This window comes from Melospiza georgiana, chromosome 2 (assembly GCF_028018845.1).
Source record: "Melospiza georgiana isolate bMelGeo1 chromosome 2, bMelGeo1.pri, whole genome shotgun sequence".
Lineage (NCBI taxonomy): Eukaryota > Metazoa > Chordata > Aves > Passeriformes > Passerellidae > Melospiza > Melospiza georgiana.
The window spans coordinates 56,160,147-56,181,412 of NC_080431.1; the positions used below are offsets into that span (position 1 = coordinate 56,160,147).

The following is a 21,266-nucleotide window of genomic DNA, read 5'->3' on the forward strand; positions in this document are numbered from 1 at the left end:
TCGGAGACCCCTTATGTACGTGCCACAGGGCCACACTCCTCCTTGCTTATTCCATCTCCTGCCTCTCATATTTTGTGTTGATTTATGCACAGCTGCTGAACTCAAAAGAGAAGAAGCAGACCTGCCCCATCTCCTACTACACAACAGTCAGAGGGCTGGGTGCTTGCCAGGAAGATGGGATATGTTGATTCCAAACTCCTTTGGCCCAGAACCCAGCTCTCCTACTTCCCAGGAAAGTGCTCTTTGTACCAGACAACACATCTGTTCTCAGAACGGGGCTGTCAGGGTGTCACAGGCAGGGAGTGCTGCCTGCTGTGGGCAGTGTGCAAACCCCTCTCTTTTCCCACCTTCCCCCCTCACTGCCCAGCACAGAGTGGGGAGTTTGCTCTCTCCAGGAAAAGCCACGTCCCTCCAGGAAAAGTGACAAGGACCAACAGCAGAAGGGCTGACTGACTCAGCCCAGCACGGGAGCATCTCTTCTGGCACGGGATGCTCAAGTCAGAGCTGCAGTAACTGGTCTGAAAACAGACCAGGTACCAACACAAAGAGAGATTTCATTTACTGCAGTGGATCCTCTAGCTGATTAGGGGACTGCAGCTTCAGCATTCCTAGTGTGGAAATCGGGGGAATTTGTAAAATAAAAGGGTCAGAAATGCCAAGATGGAAAAGGCAGGTCAAAATCTAATCACATTTTCCTTCCTACTCATAGGAAGGCAAGCAAGAAAAAGTAAAAACATGGAAAACAGAGTCAGTAAGTCAAATATTTTTATTTATGCCCTTTCTTATTTGTGACCATTAGTCATTAACTTTAATTGCACAGACCAAAATTAGCAATTGACTTTAATTTTCCTAAACTACAACTTTTATAGCTTTTGCATTTTTACCAAGAGAAGACAAAATAATGAGTAAGTCTCTACATAGAATCAAAGATAGGAAGCAACTTGTTACTAATCCTCATGCAGGCTACTGATTATTGGAGGCTGAGGTCGAGTGTTATTTCAGGAGAAAATTCACTCTTATGAGTATGCTCTCAAGCTAATTTATAGTCCTTTCACAACTGATGTAATTTTATATATTAGATAATAATTACAGGGATATTAAGCAATATTAACATTATTAAACAACAGTGAACAGCCGCCTGAAGGTATAATATGGCAATGCAAAATCTCAGTAATATAAAGAGACTTACCTGGTAATTTTCCATTAGAGCTTTTCTAAGCTTCTGGAATTTTTTGTCTTATAGGTCTAGAGATTTTAAACAGAATAAATCTAACATTCATATTTACAGAAAGATTTATGCCTGGCCCAAGAACTCCAGGGACACTTACACTTTCTATACCAACAAATTACTCCCATTTGGAAAAGGAGCTATTGCTTTATTGTGGCATTACCACAGAAGCTGCTTTCTGAGTGCACTGAATGCATTTTGTGCAATGAGTCTTCCAAAAGGCTAAAATGTATTGCTGCTGCTCTTTATGTCTTGCTCTTTTGCAAGCATACACTAAGCTGCAGACTTGGCTGCCACTAAGTATGTATTTTATATGTGGACTATTACTACTAATAAAAGTAAAATAAGGTATTCAATATGAATGACTGCTCCTCTCCCTCTTGATGTACATAAAAGAAGCCACATATAATGTGAGACTAAAATCAGGCAACTGTAATAACTCTGTGGCACTCCTACAGTAACAAAGAGAAGAAAAAGCAAAATGCTTCCAACAAAACAGTTTGCTTAAATTATCCTTTAAATGAAACAAAAAACCTAGTCACAAATCCCTTTTACTAACTTTTTGTTTCCTGAAGGTTTCTCTTTTAACAATAAAAAATAAAAAGTAACTATGTTTAAGGAATTGGCACATAATTATCACAAGACCCAAAGGAGAACAAATATCCTACTTATTTTCCTCTTTTCCTGGAAGCAGAAGTCCCCTAAATCATAACTCTGTAATATCAGAGCTTCTACACAGGCAAGCTTCAGCTTGCCCCAAAGGAGGAAGGAAATGAAAGCTTCACTTATGGCTTTCTATGCATCAGACTGGGACTTCTACACTCCTCAGCTCTCCTACAAAATCCCAAATCATGTAAACCATGAAAATCTCTTGGTGGATTATGAACTGAGTAAATACTTGCACTAGAGCAGATGGATTTTTTCCGTATATAAAAACAAACAAAACAAAAATCATGTACACGTGAGGGAGGAATGGCCATACTGCTGTACAAACCACTTTCCTAACCTACATTGTTACTGGTCCCAGCCTTAGGAGATCAGCATGTTTCAGCTGATACAAGGATTCTCACTGAAAACAATTGCACTAAAACAAAACCCTTTCAGTAAAACAGAATTATAAAAATAATTTAAATCATTAACTTCCAGGTTATGTACAAGCGTGTAGTTCAAACATTTCTTTTCCTGACAGAAAACACCAGATAATATATTGCAAAAACACCACAGAAATTTTGCCTCAAAGATTTTATCAACAGGATTTGCAAAAGAGCATCAAGTACTCTGAAATGATTTATGAGCTGCAAAGTGATGCGTGAATCATTCAAAGTGTATCAGTTGTATTAAAATTTCAGTTATCCGTCTTTACTGATGGCAGGCTGAGAAAAAGAGTGAGAGAACAGACAATAGAGCAAATAAAAATATTTGTGAGGTCATAACAGACACTGGTTAAACCTGTAGTTGAAAGGATTATGTACAGCAAGGAAAAAAGCTTTTCTCCTTTTTCAAAGAGACTGCACATTGTCAAGGTCCACTTCCATCAGAGAAATACATTAAAATAATTTTCAATCTATATTCTATTTTCTGGCCTATTGAAAGTATTCAAAGACACAGGAAAGACTAGACTTCTGCCAAGCAGATTAAAGAGAACTGCATTCCTACATATTTTAACTATACAGTTACACATCCAAATTCAAAGCAGAAAAATAATTCAATGCAAATACTCAAGAAATACAGATTATGGATTCTGATTAATCTGGAGGACGCAAGACTATGAAAGGAGTGCCTGAACTTGATGAGGAGATCTGTGTAGGATGGTCTCTGGATCCTTGTATTCATTTGAAGGATCCATCACAGCTGCATATAACTCACTGTAAGCCCTGCAGACGAGTTCTGTTGATTGTTTTATTATCTGCTCTCTAAAAACCAAAACAAAATAACATAATTTGCAACTTGTAGGGAATATAACTGTAGTACAAATAAGGAATTAAAGATATACATTAAAAATTACATTAAAAATAAGCATTATAAATTTAAAAAAAGAGGGCTCTTTCTCTCATTGTATCATACACAGATAAACTCACATCTATGACCTGATAACCATGACAGGAGTTTCTTTATTTCTACAGTCAAGCAAAAGCTAATAGAAGGATTTAATTTGCAAACATCCGTTTCCCACCTGCACTCACCTGTATCCTTTAAAAGACTGATAAACTTAGTGATCTATCTTCTACCTCCAGTGGCTTCTCATTGTGTTTGTAAATACACACTTCTTTTTCATCTACTAGCAAATATATTCTATTTGCTTTATCTTGACAGCAAGATTCCATTATGATTCCATAATCAGACAAAAACTAGTGATAGTGGTCAGAGATTTAAAACACAACCTTTACCAACAATGCTATGAAGTCTGTGTCCGATTATTTTCTCTTGAGATAAATGAGTAAGAACACAGAGACTGAATGCTAAATTTAACTGGAAAGTTTAATATTTTTTAAAGACAACCTAATATTTTTATTTTACATTGCCCATTGAATCAGTTTACTTTAATCATCATGGTGATGGTGCTTACAGTAGCAGATGAATTTTTATTTATTAGGAACAGCAGCTGCAACTATTTTACAGCCAAACCCATGCAATGGGAACTCCAGCAGAAGCTGAAGAAACCAAGGTAACCAGAGATTCAGCCCTGCTGTAATACGCAGCAGAGAAACAAAGACAACAAAACTGCATCCACTAAAATCAGGGCTCAATTCACAGACCGTTGGGAATAGACAAGTTAAAGAAATTTCAAAGACCAAATACAAAAGTCTTAGTCTTTACAGGAAACATTAAGGAACAGAAGCTATGAGAAAGCAGATTAGAAGATCAAACCTGCATTTTATTCTGACATACAGTATCCAGTTTTTTTATATACAGCCTCAACTGCCAGTACTACTAGGTCATTAGAATACCTGAAAAATAGACTGTCCTTATAATAGCAAATTCAAACCCACTATTATAAGGGAAACATATTCAGGGTGTTCAGGTAAGACAACTATCTCTGACCTCAGCTTGGGATCACTAAGGTACTGTAACATGACAATCTTTTATGAAAGCATTGCACACTGAATTTGCGCAGAACTAATGCACCAAATGAAAAAATAAAAAAGTTTGTTAAAATATTCAGAGAACAGAACAGAATCACATGTGTTGTTCAATCAAATAATGTCAGTGTCATTAATCAGTACATTAGGATTTCAGTTGCCATAACAACGTGATACATTTATTACTAACACAAATGGCAGCACTTGCTAAAAATAGTAATTCCAGCATTCAGTTTCTGTGATCCAACACGAATGAAAAGATCTTTTCAAGACCAACAACCATATGAATACATAGCTTAAGGCTTTTTAAATGAGTGAAGGAATTTGAAAGACAAGAGCATGCACTGGTAATGTTGGAAGGAATGTTCTTCACAGTTGCAAAGCTTAAATGACATTGCCCACGAGTATATAATACACTGGTCCCTCATCAAAGCATGTGGTCTGATTCTGAGAACCAAAGCCCTCATAGGTTACAGATCTCCATTATCTGATTTCAGAAAAATGTCTTCAAAAGTGAAAATTTCAATTACTATAGAGAGGGATTAAAATTATAGCATTGGTTAAATATTTTGCTTGAATTTTGAGAAAATTCAGAATTTTCAAGGCTTACTTACTATCAAAAATATTGACTATCAACACTGATTCTACAAGCACCTCTGGAAATGGGTATTTAAATTTCAGAAGGATTGCTTGTGTTTTAAGCTAGTTGTTTGAAGGCTAGTGGGCTAACCGATTTGTTTTCATTCTGAACAGAACTTGACCTACAGCACTGATCATAGCAGGTTAATAAACTTCTGCATGTTAGCTGAGTTGAAGCAGCTGTAGCAAGCACCCTCACAAAAGGCTTCCCTCTTACCTCTCAACTGTCCCCTGCTGCAAGATGACATGAATTCAGCTTAACATGTGCTGAGAGGCTTAAAAAGCTTATCAATGGGATAGGCTAAGAGAGCCTACATAACTACTTTATCTTGGTTCCTCTGACAGAAGGATTGATTCAGTTCAAGTAATTTCACTGTGCCAGAGTCATTATGGTAGCATAGAGTCTACCTCTTAAAATTGCCTCTGTATTAGCAATGAAAAGTTAAGGCTTTCAAAATACATTTACTCTCATTACAATTTTTAAATAGACCTACATTTAAGAAAATATATCAAGAGCTAAAATACAGGTTTAATGCCCTGACACTGAGAAGTAGAAATTGTGTTGTTCCAATGACATACTGGTCAAGCTACTCTGTTTGATCTGTACAGAGAGTAGAGCTCTCCCACAACAGGGTCAGCTCTGCAGCAGAGCTGTGGGAATGGTAAATCTGGCAGAGATACTCAATGCCAGCTGAAAAACACCAGCATTCCCTGTGGCCTGCCATTGCTCCACCTGTATGGTGTGACACTGCAAGTCTTTGGATGAAGAGAACCTGAGCAATGCAGCACAACAACCTGGCAGCTGGACTAGTTGATCACTGTAGGTCATTCCAAACAAACTGTTCTATTCAATTCCCAACAATAATTATTTTTCCCTTGACACATCACTTTTTAGTTGCAAGCTGCTGTAATACAACCCCAGTGAGGACAAGCACTAATAATGAAACTCCAAATACTGTCGCATTATGTAAAATGTGATGTACTTGTCTCAGTTTCTGGTATATTTGGTTACCTGCATTCTTCACAAAGTGTGAAAAATAATGTCAAGGAAAGTTTTTGATCAGTGCAACATATAATTCTCTGAGTTTAAGTACCACAGAAAGTCTTCATGTGGTTCACATTTAATTGGAAAGAAATTCGTGGCATTTTCCCTAGCCTTAGGGTTCAGTTATAGTCAAAAAACAAAGTAAGAGATAAATAATAAAGTTCTTACTTCCATACTTCAAAGAAGAAATCTCTAAAAAAATACATTAGGTGAAAAGTAAAATAATCTCAGCAAAATATTCAATGAGACAGAATGCCAATATTCTACAGCAGAAGACAACAAAGGTGAAAACTCTAGAACTGACAAAGCAGTGGGATAAAAGAAAACTTGGAGAATTATATATTTCACCTGTCTTTGGAAAGCTTACAAAATAGTTCTAAACCAATTTACAACTAAGTTGACAAAATCTGCTGACACAGCAGAGTATGTTCAAAATGTAATTCATCTTGATGGTGTCTCTTAAATCAAAGGTAACTACTTCAGAAAGTTACAGAATTAGATACTCTTCACTGCCTGTTCAAAAAGAGGAGAGTCAGAGCACAAATGAATTGTGACCTGAAGGACAATGCAAATAGTATCACCACTGATAACTTGAATTCTCATCATGATTCACTAAAACCTAATCAAATTCATCTTTGTGATTGCGATCATTATTCAGGCATAACAGAAATTCAGAGGCAAGGTACTTACTTCACAGTGGCACTCAGAAGGAAATTCAGCTGGGACATGAACAGACTATCTGGAGCAGACAGATAGCGATCAAACTGAGCCTGCGAGAGGAGAATATGGGATCAACATTGTTATGGGATCAACACCTTGCTATTACACAAAAATAGGTAAAACCACAATTTCTGAAAACATCACTGATTACATTAAAAGACAAAACTTAATTGTCCAAAACAAATTACTGACTTCAGTGCTTCTGCCACCAAAATTTTGTTTCTGACTCAGAGGCATGTGAGTGGAGGACAAATAATGAGAATCCAGCTTCTATAATTATCCATCTAAGCTTCCTATGCATGTGGTGCAGGTACTTATACATCACTGAAGATCACACCGAGTCTATTCGATGCAGAGGGAATACAAGACAGCTTCAGAGCTATCTTCTATCTATTCTGTTCCAAATTAGACATGTTGCTTGATTCTTTTTGCATGTTTCTTTTTACTTTTTGGCAGGGAGTCACTGCTTATGCTTGGAAAAATAAAAAGCAAATCCTTCACTTCAGGCTTCTTGAACTGCTTCTAAGCCTACTTCTCTTTCTCACAGAATATAGTGATAAGAAGAGCAGTGCTTTGATTCTAAGAAAAAAACATTATTCCCATCTTCAACAGTCAATTAGAAAAAATGTGGCTGCCCCATTCCTGGCAGTGTTCATGGCCAGGCTGGATGGGATTTTGAGCAACTTGGTCCAGTGGAAAATTCTCCTGGCCCATGGCAGGAATGCTGGAAGAAGACGGTCCTTAAGGTCAGTTCCCACCCAAACCATTCTGTGACTGTGTGGTCAAAAGGGTGACTACTGAGAAGATGAAACCTTCTTCTCACAGGTGAAACTACAAGGAATACTGAACACGTAACAGACTAAGAAGCATTTAATAGATAGTGAGAGAAAAAATTCTTATCAGAAATGTCATCATATATTGAACAGATTAACCAAAAAACCTGTATAAAATCCTTGGAATTACTCACTAAGACAAGGCCCTAAGTAAGCTTATCCAGTGATGGCAACCTTCCTGTTCATTCATTCACTGAATGAATATTCCCAAGCTAGTAAATCCTAAAATCCCCATCAATCTGTCATTCAAAACATAGACAAAAATGAGTAATGAAGTCACAATTCTTACAAAATAATTTTTTGGAGTTTTCTGTCCTTGTTTGGAAAGCAAGGGAGCTTTTGCTGAGAGGGGTGTGAACTTAACAAGCGCCCCATTTGCAAGCATGCATGAGCAACTTAGAAGGCTGGAACCTGGAAAACTTTCAAGCATAAATGGGAGAGTGAATCTGCCTGCAAGTACTCCCCCCTGGTTTAAATTCTGAGAAGCCAATAGATTTGGCTGATAGATGGGATTTATGTGGGTTTGATTTCAGCATACTTGGTTCCATTCTGGTTAAAGTGTGTTCACAGAAGATGATGTTAAGTAATGAAAAAAATAAACAGCTGGATTCTTGTCTTAACTATTCAAGGGAAATTATTATGTACTACTACAGATAATAGTGCTACTTATATATAATTTAAAGAGAAGGTCCCCAGGCTGCAGCCTTTAAATTTGTTGTTAGTCTACAAGACCATGATAAATAGAAGATATTTTAAATGCAAAATTCCTAAGTTTTAATAAGAATGCATGCTGATATGAGTAAACCATTGAGTGCTCTGTGCCAGAGCCCTGTTCATCCAATCAGCTTGGGAATTACTGGTTTAAATCCTGAACAGAAAAAAAATGGGTTACACTATCATAGTTGGGATGCATTCAACATACAAGTTTTTTAAAAAATCTTTTAAACTCTTTTGTTTCCATGGGTGTGTACATACACTGCTGTATGAGCAGGTCTTTACTGTTAAACTTTTAGAATAAAGCTAAATTTGGCTAAGGAGGAAGAGTGAGACATTATACATTATTGCCTACTAAACTGTGGTATTGCTATCTCTATGCAAAACAGCCTTCACACACTCTAAGAAAAAATTTCAGCTGATAATTTGCTTTAAAATATATTGTAGCTTTCAACTTAAAAAACCCATAACTGTGACATATACCCAGAATCTAACTTCTGAGTAAAGCTGAACTATTTGCATAAAATCAAAGCCTTAGGACTAAGATTATAAATGATAGCAGAACCTATATTTCAAAGCACAGAGGCAAAAAAAGAAACTTTGGTGATTAAAACTAATTAGAGCTAAGTATTTGCTTTTAGCAATTTAAGATGACTCATGGGACAGCATTCTTCTAAGTAAAGATCTGCTTCTCAAGGCTTAGAAAATAATATTCTACTACTACCTCTTCAGAAATAATTTATGTATTTATTACTTCAAGCGGTCAAATTACTACAAATGAAGAAAGTATTCCCAGACATGCAATTCATCTATTCCTAAAGACTAGGACTGATTAGATGAATATCTTCTACTACAGATGAATATCTTCTAATCACATAATTAACAGTATTCTTTACCATGTCACAGCTATCACCACCATAATATAAAAGTTATAAACGCTTACCATTGCAACCTTCAGGGACACGGAATCCATACTTGACAAATTTGAAAGAGGACCCTAAGAATCCATAAGCAAACAAGGGGATAAAAAAAGGTCATACTAGAATATAGAAAAAGATAAATAATAAAGTCTACAATCGATTAAGTAGTTAATTTTTATTTGGTCCTGCTACAGGATCTTAATGTTTGGAAACTATCACAATTTCAGTACTGAAATGCTGTTAACAGCTCGTTTGTATTCTACCATTCCCTTAAATTAAAAGCTGAGAATACGGAATTCTCAATATGTCCTTTCAAAACCTTTTCTTCCTTCTTCACCATTAAATAAAGCCAAAAATAGCCTTCCACAAGGTCTAGAATTAAAACTGAACTGCAAACTGGTTACATCCCCTTGAAAATCGGGACTTAAGAGACAACAACCTTGCTCTATCTATTTGTTCTTGGACCATGAAGAATTCAGACCTGCTTCCCAGTAAACCTTCTGTGCTGGTATGGCAGTACAATGCACAAACGCTGCTTAACCCCCTAGGAAATTCTGCAACATCACCACCTCTGCAGCCAGGCAGCTGTACAGAGAGAAATGAAAATTGCTACATCCCATTAACAACCTGCTCTAGTCAGCTTGAAATTGGTTTTAAAACAGGAGCTAGGCTTGTGAATAGAAAACCAAGTTGAGTTATTAATCAGATTATTTACACATTTATTTATTCATCTTTATGTATAAAAATCTGTTGAGATAAGGCACTTTATGCAAAATTATTAGCTGAATAAACAACATAAAGCTTTCCAACAGAGTTCTGCTTTCTCCAGAAAACACTATTTTTTAAAATCTACAAAAGATCACAAAAGGACATAAGCACAGCTGAAGGGAAGAAGGGCTGTATTAACACCTACCACACTGCAACTGTGCTTCACAAGAAAGGGAGAGCGTGAGCTCTGAATTCCAGTTTTCAGCTCCTCTAAGAAATCTCAAGTTTTCACTTTGAGAATCTCACTGTCTTGGTACTAGAATAGCTACAGCAACAAATAAGGGCGAAAGAAGAAACTATTTCAAACTACTACTAAACTCATCTGCCACTTTTCCACAGAAGAAAAAAAGCAGCAATTACCAAATGCATGCAGCTATCTATGGACTCCATGCATGGAAGCAATGAAGAAGCTGAATGCTGCTTACACACACAGCAAGTCTAACGTGTCCTAGGTGCCATGGGAGTGTTGGTATTCAGAACCAGAGTGTACAAGACAGGACTGTTGCACACCAACTCTGCTAGGCCTCCTGAATACACAGTGAAAAACGCTGTAGCTGCAAGGTGCCTGTGTCTGATAGTCCTGGTCCCATGTGAAAAACAAACATTACCAAACCTTTGCTTTCAGAGGAAGGTCCATTTGCAAAAACATTAGTGCCAAAATTCTACTAGTTGGCAAGTGTGTGGTACCCCCTTTAACATGCAAATTCTATAAGCTCACCTGCTCTGGTTTGTGCTGCTGCAGAGCGTTATAAATGTAACTCAGACCAGCTCTCGTTAGCACGTAGGAAGCTTGCTCATTTATGAGTGTATCTAAATGAGCTTCAATCTAAAATGTTAAGCATAAGGTATTTATAAAGAGCGTGTGAGAATATTAAATCTAACAAGTTCTGGGGTTAAAACGTCTAGAAACACAAATAAGAAGAAAAAAATAAATAAGGAGAGTGATCAACAAACCAGGAAATACTACAAATACATACAGCGTAATTATTTTATCCATTTAACATCTTTCATATTACAAGCAACTAATAATAAAAATGCAGAGAATTCTTTCATGTCTGACTAATAAAAGAACCTATTTTTTTGTATTTGTAAATACAACACCACCAAAAATGAAGACTGTAGCCTTGATCTTAAAAATTCCTATATAATTTTATTTTGCTATAATTCTCTGAAAGTATGTTTTAAAAAACATTCCATTCTTATTGAAAATACTGACAGTAACATGGCGGTTTTACAATAAACCAGAAACAGTCTTTCACAAGGAAAATAAAACTGAAACTAAATCATACTCAGAATTGATTTTAAATTCAATACTGATAAACATGTATTTGAAAAAAAGTCAACTGAAAGAACAATGATATTACAGTTATCTGCATTGTTTTAATTATCTTCATATGAAAAAACTTGTAAGAGTATTTTACATTCTTAATATAACCTTTACTTTGCAGGAAAACCTAATGCCTAAATCCAGTCACAGCAGCAGCAATCATTTTTCAGTTTGAGCAGTCTCAGACATTTGGTTATATATACATTATTACTCCATTTTACAGATAACTACCCCACAAACTTTTCTTCCAATCCTAAAGAAAAGAAAAATATTATAATATATTAAAGTCTAGTAAAAGGTAAGATTCTTTTGTCTGCTACTTAGAGAGTTCACCTTTTTACGTCCTAAAATTGTTTAGAAGAATACACTTTACTTTTTAAATCAGAAGGGAAATCTTAATATTTCAATTTGTAGTTTTTAACTGTCTTAGCGAGTTATTTTTCTATGAAAAGCATTTCTCCTATTAAATATGCCATTCTAACTCCACTTGAATAACCTACTTATGTATAATCTTAAAGATTTTTTTCAGTCTGTTCCTGTATTTGTAAAATGTTTGAAGAAAGTAAATGGTATTAAAAGTGTAAGCTTCAGCTCTACTGCTTTTCTGAAGAATAAATCAATTGCAACATTTACTGTGAAAGGAACTCTGATAAAAGAAATTAGAAATACCCAGCCAGTTTGGTGAGGTTGTCTGTTTGCTTGTTTCAGAGCTAAAAGTGCTAGAAATTCTGATTAAGATTAGAAAGTGAAAAATGGCTCTCAGCCAATCCTTGCTGATCCCTTCAAATAAGAATTTGTGACTTTTTTCAAGCCCCTCAGCTCCCAAGGCTCTCCTGAGATAAATTGCAGACATATTCATGTAGCAAAATATAAATGGGCAGTGGCCAAGTTTTTTTAAGTCAACAGTTTCTAAATTTTGACTTCCATTTCAAAACTGCACCACGTATGAACTACTATCCCAGGATGTGAGGGGAAACCAAACAAATGAGAAAAGAGAGGCAGAAAGCAGGACTGAAGCAGTAACTTCAGCTACACAATATTCTACTACAAACTAGATGATGATCTTACAGTAGATGATGAACTAACTGCATGATGGAATATAGTCAGTCATTTGGCTGTGATTACAATTTCCATTTGCTTCTTCTCATACAGTTTGCAGAAAATATTAGAATGATTATGATAATGAAAATGTTCATTGGTCTGGGTTTATCTGCAACTAAACCAAACAAACCCAAATCTTGTACTAATTTTTTGTCTTGCTTAAAATGAAATATGCTATCTGCTCATGGTCTCTGATAAGAAGCCCTCTTAGTCCATTTCCCTGATTTTGATAATGTTGGCTTTGGGCTGATTTTAAGATAAATATATTCACAGCACAACTTACAGTGTGCAAAAATCAGGAATGAATTAATTTTATTTGGGGGTGCTAAAGCTTACCTGAAACTGCAACATCTCTAGACGTTTGTCAGTGAATTCAAAGAGAGCCAGAGTAGTCTTCATCATGTAAAGTGAATTTACCATGTAGGTTGCCATATCAGCTGTGCCCAAATTACTAGCAGACATAGTACACATCTGTAACAATGGATCTAGCACACAAGACAGAACCTAAAACAGCAAACACACAGAAAGGAGGGAGGGGAGGGAGGAAATCATGTCACACGAGGCTTCTAACCTCATTCTGTCTCTATCACATATTTATTCCCCAAAGCAGAATAAAGAGGAATGAGAGTTTCCAACTGTGAAAGCAGTTTTCTACTGGATTTGTCAGCAGGTGATCACCTACCACAGGGACGGGGAAAGTATAAAAACCTGACAAGAACAGATTCCAGCCTAGCAGGAGGAAGAATAACCCAGATTAGATAATTGGTAATTGTGCAATCTTGAGGGTGTATTTACTTAATGGAGTAGTAATTGGATAACTGAATTTAGATACTGTGTTAAGAGCAGCACTCCATACTCAGCTGTAATTATCCATATTGTTAGTCACCCTGTTATGCACATTACAAACTCTGGTTTGACAGAGAGCTCCAAAATGGGACCAGACAAAAAGATTCATGCTCCATCTACCTTTGTGTACTGAAGCTAACTTACACATTCTTTTTTTGCCCCTCTCCCTCCTCTTCACACACACAAAGCAGTCAAACATTCTTGTACCTGCACAAAGTCAGCCTGACGGGCATCCAGTGGAATAACAGATGAGTCATGAGATGCCAGAACCTCCCGGAGCAAGTTAAGTGTCTGATTTAGAGCAGAGCTTGGGCCAAGATCAGGAGGTGGGAGCTCAACCTGAGGAACAAGATTATTTGTTTGTCGGGACTTTTATTAATCTCATTTACAGCAAATACCATCCAGTCTGTCAGCACAAATGCAATGAGCTTATAACAAAATTACATATAGGAATACAGAGAAGAACTTTAATTTGACACTGGACAAATCCAGCACATTTCAGACAATAGCTGCCGGCAGCTTTCAGTACAACCATATAATTCAGTGCCAAACAAGCAACACTGAATTTCTCATTTCATTCAGACTATACCTACTTCACCATTTGGAGAAACCCAAACTCTACTCATTTAGGCAGTGAAAAAAAATACTTTTACTAGATTAGGTGCCAAAGAGTAGCCACCTTGTTGGCACCACCGAGTTCACTTTAAGCAGGACCTCCTGCAAACACTTCAGAATGTAGTGCAGGCAGAGCTCTGGGAGATGAGAGCCATGCTGCAGCAGTTCTTGACAAGACTGCACAGCTCCTGTGATACTGAGTATGAGAGCTGCAGTCACAAATGCAACAGTCTCAATCCTCATCAAGCTCACACCTTGTCTACTGCCAGTACACAAATGAACTTCACACAGGCTAACTCATGTAGACCTATATGAACAGCAAAGAGACTACACAAACTGACGTGCTGGCTTATGCAAAGGTAAGAAGCAGGTAATGCAGATGTTTAAAAAAATAAAGAAACAAAGTTTGCATATAATAGATAAAAAATATATACTTTCCAAGTCAAATTATGAAAATTGGACCCCTAAATGGACTGAAACACTATACTGTTTTTAACCCAGGCTTATATACTTTAGCCCTTTCTTTGAAACAGGCAAATAAATACTCATTAAACACTTAACAAAACATTTGTAGAAGATCTAGCACCTCTTTTTCCCAACACTCATTTCTTAGGTTCTACTCCAAACATAGCTGCATCTTTTTGTCTCCAATGCTGCCTCAAACTGGCTTTCTGCTGCCTCCAATCCCTTACTCTCCCCTCATTTCCTTCTGCAAACAATCCACTTCCACCTTCTTCTGTTCTGCCCATGCAAGGGCAAACACAGATGTGGCTGGATCATGTGGGAGTAAGGAGACCCTCAGCAATACAGAGTAAGGTAAGACTTAAAGGCAATATCTCTCCAGAAGGAGGTAGGAAGAAGGTAGTTTGGATGGGACTGGCCCATGTGAATCAGTCTGGGAGTCTGGCCACAGCAGAGCAATGCAGCACGCACTTCTGCAGTGCTCATAAGGCTCCAGCTCTAAAGAAAAGGCAGCAGTTTTGGATGGCTCCAAGTCCTGGGCAACATGTTCCATACCTTACCAGATGAGAAATACTGATACATGGCATAGTAATATGGATGCTTGAGTCTTAAAAGTTTAAAAAAAAAATAAAATCCAAGGGGCAGAGGCTGATGGCCAAAGAAACCAAGGAGAGCACAGCAAATATCTTTAGAGCAGAACATAACAGTCTTCTGGAAATGAATCTATACCTGATGAACATGCAAGCAAAGAAAGAAAAAAACCATCTCTCTCTTTGAAACCAGGCCAAACTTCACACTTGGGCTCTGAAACATTTGAGATACCATACATGTCCCAACACTGTTACCAAGACAGATTTAATGAAAACTTTTTTCATCCTTCTGAACAGAAAATGTTCCTCTATTCTCACTTTCCAAAAGAGAGTATACTGAACTCAAAGAACGAATGGAAAACTAATACTAATAGGTTCAGAGAACAGTTGTTCAGTTCAAGCAGTCTTGAAAGCATGAAACAAATATTCTAGCAATAAAGTAACAGTAAGAGGCAGTCCAAAAAGAGGCACTTACTCAGTGTTGATCAGTAGTAAAGTTTACTGAAATTTACAGCACTGAATGACTTTTTCTTTCTTCTTGTTATTATTAGGGCTGTTGATTGTTTCCTGAACACCCCATTCTCAGCCTTGAACTGGACTGTATTCAGCAATATTTTTGCATTATTTTGAGACTAGAGTTTGATGGAGGTTTCACTTCCAACACGCACATAGATCATGGCAATTATAATTCCAGGCTGCTTTGCACAGAATTTTTGTCTCCTGAGGTAGCTAGTGCTCAGAAGCTCTTAAATTAGCTTTATCTTTCACTTGGTTGTTCCTTTACTGTCCACTGTCTTCTAGGTAAGCGCAAGGAACAACAAAATGGAAGAAGAAAGTATGGCAAGGAAAAAAGATTCATTTTAGATCACTAAATTTTATTTGGGTTACCCTGAAATTCCTGACTACTGCAATAGAGACAATATATCAGTAAGTAGAAAAAGAATCAAAGTAGCGCTATATTAATTTTGAAAATTCTAACTTTTGACAGATGAATACAAAGTGAGGGCTTTTTTTTTTCAAAATCAAAAAAGAAGATTTAAAAACTGACACTTCAAATTTATACAGGAACCTACGGACTCCAACTCATGAGCACTAATAACTATTCTAATAAAAAAATAATTGATGCCCTGAATGTTTTACAGGCACTAAGAGATCATTATAATTTATCCCATTTCCAGAAAAATAGGTTTCAAATACATGCTGAGTTCTACTTTTGAAGTATCTCTTTCAGATGCAAGCTAGACAGCAGCTAACTAAAACATGATTAGGGAAGTTCTGCAGCAGCAAGTTCAACTGCATTAAAACATACTCTAACACAGTATTAAGTCTCTAATTTGTTTTGACTATCAGTTCAGTCATACAGAAATTATGCCAAACAGCTCTTCAGCCTTTCAAAAAACCGAAGAAATTGTCCATTTTTAAAATCTAACATACAAAACTGAAATGAATTCTGAAATGGGTACTGAAAGTTATACATAAGCTTTAGTCAAAAATTTTTATCTTCTTTTCTGCATATTAATCAGTGGGGAACAGATACTACCAAGCCAGTAATCTTCCTCCAAACCTATAACAGAGCAGGTTCCTCTGTCTATAAGAGCAAGTAGCTCAAAGGATGTCTTACAGAATTTTACAAACAGCAAAGGAAAATACAGAAAAAAGAAAAAGCAGGATCAACAATTGAGAAGTGTGCATGTATGTTGTTTCCCTTTTTCATTTACATTAAAGGTTTCATTTTAAAAAAGGGCAAATTTTCTTCTGAAAATACTGCACAGTTGATCAGAACTTTATATACTGCAGTACTTTAACATTAGAAAGTTAACAGTTACAATGCTCAGGAAGGGAATGGAATACCTCCCACACAAGGAGAGGCTGTGTTCTGCCTGGAGAAGAGAAGGCTCAGGGGGGATGTTGTAAATGTGTATAAATATGTGAAGTGAGGGATCAAGATGGAGCCAGATGCTTCTCAGCGCTGTCCAGTAACAGGTCAAGAGGCAATGGGCACAGATTAAGACACAGGAAAACAATTTTTTACTGTGAGGTTAGTCAAGCACTGGAGACAACTGCACAGTGAGGTTTTAGAGTCTATACTCTATGATATTAAAACTTCAGCTAGAGCAAGTCCTGGGGAACTTGCTCTAGCTGACGGTCTGTGTCATGAGCAAGATGGCTGGACGAGATGGTTTCTAGTTTCCTGCTGAACTCATCCATTCTTTATTTCTGTGATACTACTACCAAATAAAACAAAATGGTAATTTAAAACACAGAACTCCACAGAGAAAGCCCTACTTACAAGTCTCAAATGGAAGGTTAGTGGCTTTTATAAGAGCCTAATCAGCTTTAAATACAGTCTTTTAAAAAAACCCACTGCCTAGGTCCTAAGTACTACAGAGGAGAACCTTGCAAAAATGTTATGAATTTTTCATGCTGTCAGTTAACACTGAGCAGCATCAACTGCAGAGTCCATTCTCCTCAGCTGAGACAATTTTCACCACCACTCCAAGAAACCTGAGCGCGTGTCGTATCAGAGAAGCTGTTTTAAGATTTTCTGGTCCTATTAGGATCCTACAGAGGTCAACAAAGTAGAATGCCTAATGGCATGCTTTTCTTTTCAGCTATCAAGCTGGTCTTGGAGAAAAAGATAACTAGGTTTTGCTTTGCTCTCATGGATCCATTTAAAAGTACAATAGCATTCAGAACACAACCATAATAATCAGTCTTATTCAATCTGCCCCACATCTGATTTCCCAGAAACCTAATAGGTTTCATTCTGGCAGGAATCAAATTATGAAGGACAAGTTTACAATTATTCCCATGCAACGTTTTAATATCTCTCTCACTGACAAACTTTAAAGATAATGCAATCACAGCATTTAATTAGCATACATCTACTCTAAAAAGAAGAGCAATAAGGAATAACAATTCCAAAACTTAATTTGGGATACTCTACTAATAGTCTTCTAACAGCTCAGACAGCAGATGACTGGAGTTTGGCACAATCTTCATTAGTGCCCTTATGATAATTCTCATTCCATTTTATTAAATGTTTGCAATTATTCTTTCCTTTAATAATTGTTCTGGAACACTAGCGAAACCAAAGGAAGGACATGTGGGCTTGAAAATTCCCACTCTCCTAATTTAACAGGTGGTCCAATAAAACATGCTGACATCAGTTGGTCTAACACACTTGTTAAAATGCCTCACCAATGGATTCATGATATTAAATAACTCCCATACTGAGGGGACTGCAAGAGCAGTCCATCCACTCCACTCCATTAGGTACTCTGAACTTTACTTCCAGTTTCACTGAAACAGTTTCTGTCATTCTGACGATTATTTTCATTCACTGTTTTCTCCTGGATTTATAATCTTCTGTAAAGAGGTCATCTGTAATGGGCTGTTCTTAGAATCAGACAACGAGTAACACAAGCACAATCCTGAATTCCTATACATTTGTTTTATAAGCACAGAGTGATAAGAAACATGGAAAAGGATACATAAGGACTTTAATGATAATTCTGATCCACTTTACTAGCACTCTTGGTAGACCCATGGCTGGGTCCAAAAAAGCTAAAAAGTAACAAATACAGACACAATTTTTCAGCATAAGGACCCCAATACTGGCAAAAAACCATTCTAGTTCAACCAAGATCCAGAACAAATCAATTGCTACCAGAACTAGAAAGTACTGGCAAGAATCCCCAACACTGGCTCTGAAGGGTAAGAGCCACTAAGGCAAAGGAGAGACAGCATCTGCAGTGAGCTGATGCACCAAACCTTCAGTGACACAGGAGGAGGCTGGTGATGCACAGCTTCTGTAGGATGTCAACAATGAGCTCTACAGCAGCCTGAGAATCTCAAAGCCAGGAATGGAATTTTAAACCCTAAAAAAAAAGTGGCTTTGCAACAACTGTTACCAATCTTTGTGACAGGTTCCAAGAAGTGTCAGAACCAAAGAGACTCCCTTGTGCACTGCATTTCTTTGATAACAATGGATCTGCTTTCCAGCAGTCTGCTGAATATTTCTGTCACAGGGATTTCAGCTCAAACAGAGTTACCTGAGAAGCCAGAATGAGAACACCATAAAAAAACCTTTCTCAGAACAAACAGTTTGAAGTTTAGAGCTGCTGACTATTTTATTTTCAGATTCCAACCAGGATGCTTGAGATTTTCTTATGTAATGAAAAAAAAGTTCATAGCAAAGTGCTTCTGGGCAAACCAGTAAGTATTCTGAAGTAACCAGGGATTTCCCTCTATCATTTACACCGATGGCTTGACAACCAAGAGAGAAAATCCTGATCTAAGACTGCCTAAAAGCTTCCATACACCTCCACACTAGTGACACTCCTTATGTAATATGGGACTCTTCTCAAAAATAGATGTGAAGAAGAAGCTATTTTCTTGTCCTAGAAAGAACAGCCTGAAGTCTCAGTTTCCCACTGTGCTTTAGAAATTAAATCCCAGGCAGATTGAAGACAATGCTCAACTCAGGATAATCAATAATCTAGGGAATTAAATTGTCTGTGGCGATGAGGACATCCAATTACCACCCGGTCATTTGTCTGCATTCTAAGGCTGGAATCTTGAGGAGTTAGCATATTTAATGAAACCTGCTTTGTCTAAAAAATGTTCCAAACTAGCTATACTTAAGTGAAAGATTTGCTTAAATCATATTCTGGTCTATCAACTACTAGATAAAATGTAGATATTAAAAAAGAGAATTATCAGCAACAACAGATGACATTGAGGAAATATTACTGTTAAAATTGTCTACTTGACAGGCTATTCACCATTTTCCAATAATCTAAACAGAAGAGGCACTTAAACATATAGAAATAGAAGTATTTTTACTTCAGAATATTCCATTTGCATTTTAATGTATTTCCAAAATTATTCAAATTATCTTAAGGATCATATTTTAATCAAAGTATTGGACAATTGTTATTCTTTGAAACAGGCTTATCAATGCCTTAAGATGCATAATCTAAATTGAAGTAAGAAACCATAATTCCCAGACTGTTCGAGTGAAAAATAATTTACTAATTTTCCCAGCGAATATTCTCTAGCTGCACAACACGAACAGCAATGAAGCTTCTGTAACTGCCTATGTAAGCACAAAAGGTCTATCTTCCAGGGGGTAATCTTCTCTGAAAATAAAAAAAATATCTGGAAGCAATTGCATTACATTCATAACAGGCAAGAAACTGGAAAAAGCTGGGATGTGAAGAAAATCCTAATACATATACACAATTTTGGTCTGAACACACATTAAAACATGCACGGTAAAAAGCAACCTTCAGTTTCCTCAAAATGTAAAGGCATTGTGACATTCACTACTAAATTTACAAAGACAAATGAAAAGGCATAAAACCTGCTATCTGTACACTAACACAAAAACTAAGCAACAAGAGAATTAAATTTATGATAAAAGAAACATCTTTATCACATGGAAAATAATGTTTCTCTAAGTGTAATCAGTCTATAAATTTTGTACTTTTTATGAAGAAAAACTAATTTCAGTCATGAAGAGATAAGACATCATTCTATCAATTCAGTAATCCACTCACAAAGGGTAATAATATGAGGTGCTACGGAGGACTATCAAAAGCTCAGTTACAAGGACTACACATTAAAACAGGAATACTTCTTCTCAGACATAGAGTTACCTCACATTTAACCTCACATTTATTAACAGATTAATAAATAATTGTGGAAGCCTTCGTTACCCATATATCTAACAGTCCTCTAAATCTCTTTAAGCTTTTGACCTCAATTATATTCTGAGGAAAGATCTTCATAGGGCACAAAGGCAATGTAATATTGTCGACATTTCAGATTTGATTTATAAATGTGTTTCTGAGAAAGAGCAATATTATGATCTTTCCCCATTACATGGTAGGCTTGCTATGTCATTCATTACTTGTAATAAAACACCACTGAAGGTGGCAGGGCAATCACTGCCTTCATTTAGGGCCAGTAAAAGCAAATTTGACTACTTTATAAAACAATGACAGCATCTAGAACCAGTTACATCCAGACTGGGGGCTAAGGGAAGGGGAACTAGAAGGGCAAAGAGTAATACACAACCTTCTCACAGTGACAACAGAAAGAACACACACTGTTGACTAGGGGATCGTAATTCCTTTATCATCCTTCTTCTGATTTCTACACATTTCCAAGCTGAAAACAGTGTATCACCCAAAACAACACCTCACAGACTGTGAGTTACACAAGTAGGAAAATCATGCTGGATCTTAATTAAGTATAGATGTAATACTCAACAGGATAAATAAATAAAAAGGAGATGAATAAAGAGATGTTTTCAAGCCAAGAATTTTTTTTAAGCACTTTGTAAGCAAAGAGCAGTCACACATTTTTCCT

At 36.7% G+C, this 21,266-nt stretch overlaps 1 protein-coding gene across 2 annotated transcripts in view; it reads right to left on the reverse strand.

Annotated features, from left to right (window-relative positions):
- Positions 1-748: 748 nt before the first annotated feature.
- Positions 749-21,266, reverse strand: part of COG6 (component of oligomeric golgi complex 6) — a 55,095-nt gene continuing 34,577 nt past the window's right edge. For both annotated transcript variants that reach the window (XM_058045290.1, XM_058045291.1), the window contains exons 14-19: positions 13,429-13,560; positions 12,712-12,879; positions 10,666-10,773; positions 9,203-9,256; positions 6,683-6,762; positions 749-3,141 (exon numbers count right to left, since the gene is read on the reverse strand). In XM_058045290.1, coding sequence (XP_057901273.1) covers positions 2,994-3,141; positions 6,683-6,762; positions 9,203-9,256; positions 10,666-10,773; positions 12,712-12,879; positions 13,429-13,560 — 690 coding nt within the window. In that variant the 3' untranslated portion in view covers positions 749-2,993. The remainder of the gene's footprint in view (positions 3,142-6,682; positions 6,763-9,202; positions 9,257-10,665; positions 10,774-12,711; positions 12,880-13,428; positions 13,561-21,266) is intronic.